Source organism: Solanum dulcamara, chromosome 8 (assembly GCF_947179165.1).
Source record: "Solanum dulcamara chromosome 8, daSolDulc1.2, whole genome shotgun sequence".
Classification (NCBI taxonomy): Eukaryota; Viridiplantae; Streptophyta; class Magnoliopsida; order Solanales; family Solanaceae; genus Solanum; species Solanum dulcamara.
In genome coordinates this window covers 23,351,008-23,352,513 of record NC_077244.1, presented here as the reverse complement: position 1 = coordinate 23,352,513, position 1,506 = coordinate 23,351,008, and the positions used below count along the sequence as shown (strand labels likewise).

Below are 1,506 nucleotides of genomic sequence, written 5' to 3'. Positions count from 1 at the left end.
TTTAAACTATACAGTAGATACAATACAATACAACACAATACAATATGGTACATTATGAAAAAATACATAACAACCATCCAAACAAAGTGTCTATAAGACGATGAAGACAAAAGCTAAGTTAGCAATTACGTTGCAAAGACAACCACTTTCAAACGCTTATATGTCGATCTAAGGGACAAAGGTAGGGATAACAAATTATATAGGATCATAAGAGAGAGAGAGAATGACATGACTTGGATCAGGTGAAGTGCATCAAGGATAAGAATGCCAAGGTGTTTGTGGAAGAGACCTCTATTAAGCAACGATGAGAACTATACTTCCACAAACTCTTAAACGAAGAAGGGGATAAAGACATTGTGTTAAATGAATTGTCACACTCTGAAAGACTTTGGGACTTTGGCATTCTAAGTGTTTTAGGGTTGAGGAGGTTAGACGTGCTATTAGTAGGATGAGCAGAGGAAAATCGATCGAACCCGATGAGACTCTGGTGAAATTCTGGAAGAGCATAAACAAGGCAGGTGTGGAGTACTTGACTGGGGTTTTTAATGCTATTTTTAAGATTGAAAAAATATCCGACAAATGGAGGTGGAGTAAAATAATTCCATTGTACAAGAACAAGGGTGATATCAAAAACTATAACAATTACAAAGATATCAAATTACTAAGACACACTATGAAGGTTTGGAAAAGAGTAGTAGACAAGGATGAGGAGAGGGATGTCCAGTTATGGGACTAGTAGAGAAGTATAGAAAAAGGAAGAGGGACCTTCATAGAGCATTCTTTGACCTTAAAAAGGCCTATGACAAAGTTTTGAGGGAAATTCGTAGAGGTTTGGAGGCTAAAGGTGTCCTGATGGTGTATATTAGGGCGATAAATGATATGTCAGATGGAGAAAAGACTCGGATTAGAATGGTGGGAGGAGACTCGAAGCACTTCTTTATTGAGATGTGGCTACATCAAGGATCAATTCTTAGCCTTTTCCAATTTTCTTTGGGGATAGATGAGTTGATGCGATCTATTCAGGAGAAGGTTCCTTGGTGTATCTTATTTACAGATGACATAGTATTTATTGATGAGATACGAGACAAAGTTAATTCTAGGTTGGAGGTTTGGAGACAAACTCTGGAGTTCAAAGCGTTCAAGTTGAGCAGGTGCAAAATGGAGTATTTAGAGTGCAAATTTAGTGATGAGTTGGATGAAACGGATGTGGAAGTAAGTGTGCCACATAGACTATTCCCAAGAGACTAAGTTTTAAGTATCTTGGGTCCATACTTCAAAGTAGTGGGGACATCGACGATAATGTCACACATCACATTAGAGCGACATGGATAAAATAAAGGTTTGCCTATGAAATCTTGTGTGATAAGAAGGTACGACCTAAATTTAAAGGTAAGTTTGATAAAGTGGTGATTAGACCATCTTTGTTGTATGGGGTGGAGTGCTGGTCAGTCAAGAACTCCTATTTTTAGAAAATGCATGTTATAGAGATGATGATCTTGAGATGGA

General features: G+C 37.6%; 1 protein-coding gene across 1 annotated transcript; it reads left to right on the top strand.

Moving 5' to 3' along the window:
* Nucleotides 1–726: 726 nt before the first annotated feature.
* On the top strand, nucleotides 727–1,248 carry LOC129899850 (uncharacterized). Its single transcript, XM_055974857.1, has one exon. It carries the CDS (start codon nucleotides 727–729, stop codon nucleotides 1,246–1,248), a length of 522 nt encoding a protein of 173 aa, XP_055830832.1.
* Nucleotides 1,249–1,506: the final 258 nt, after the last annotated feature.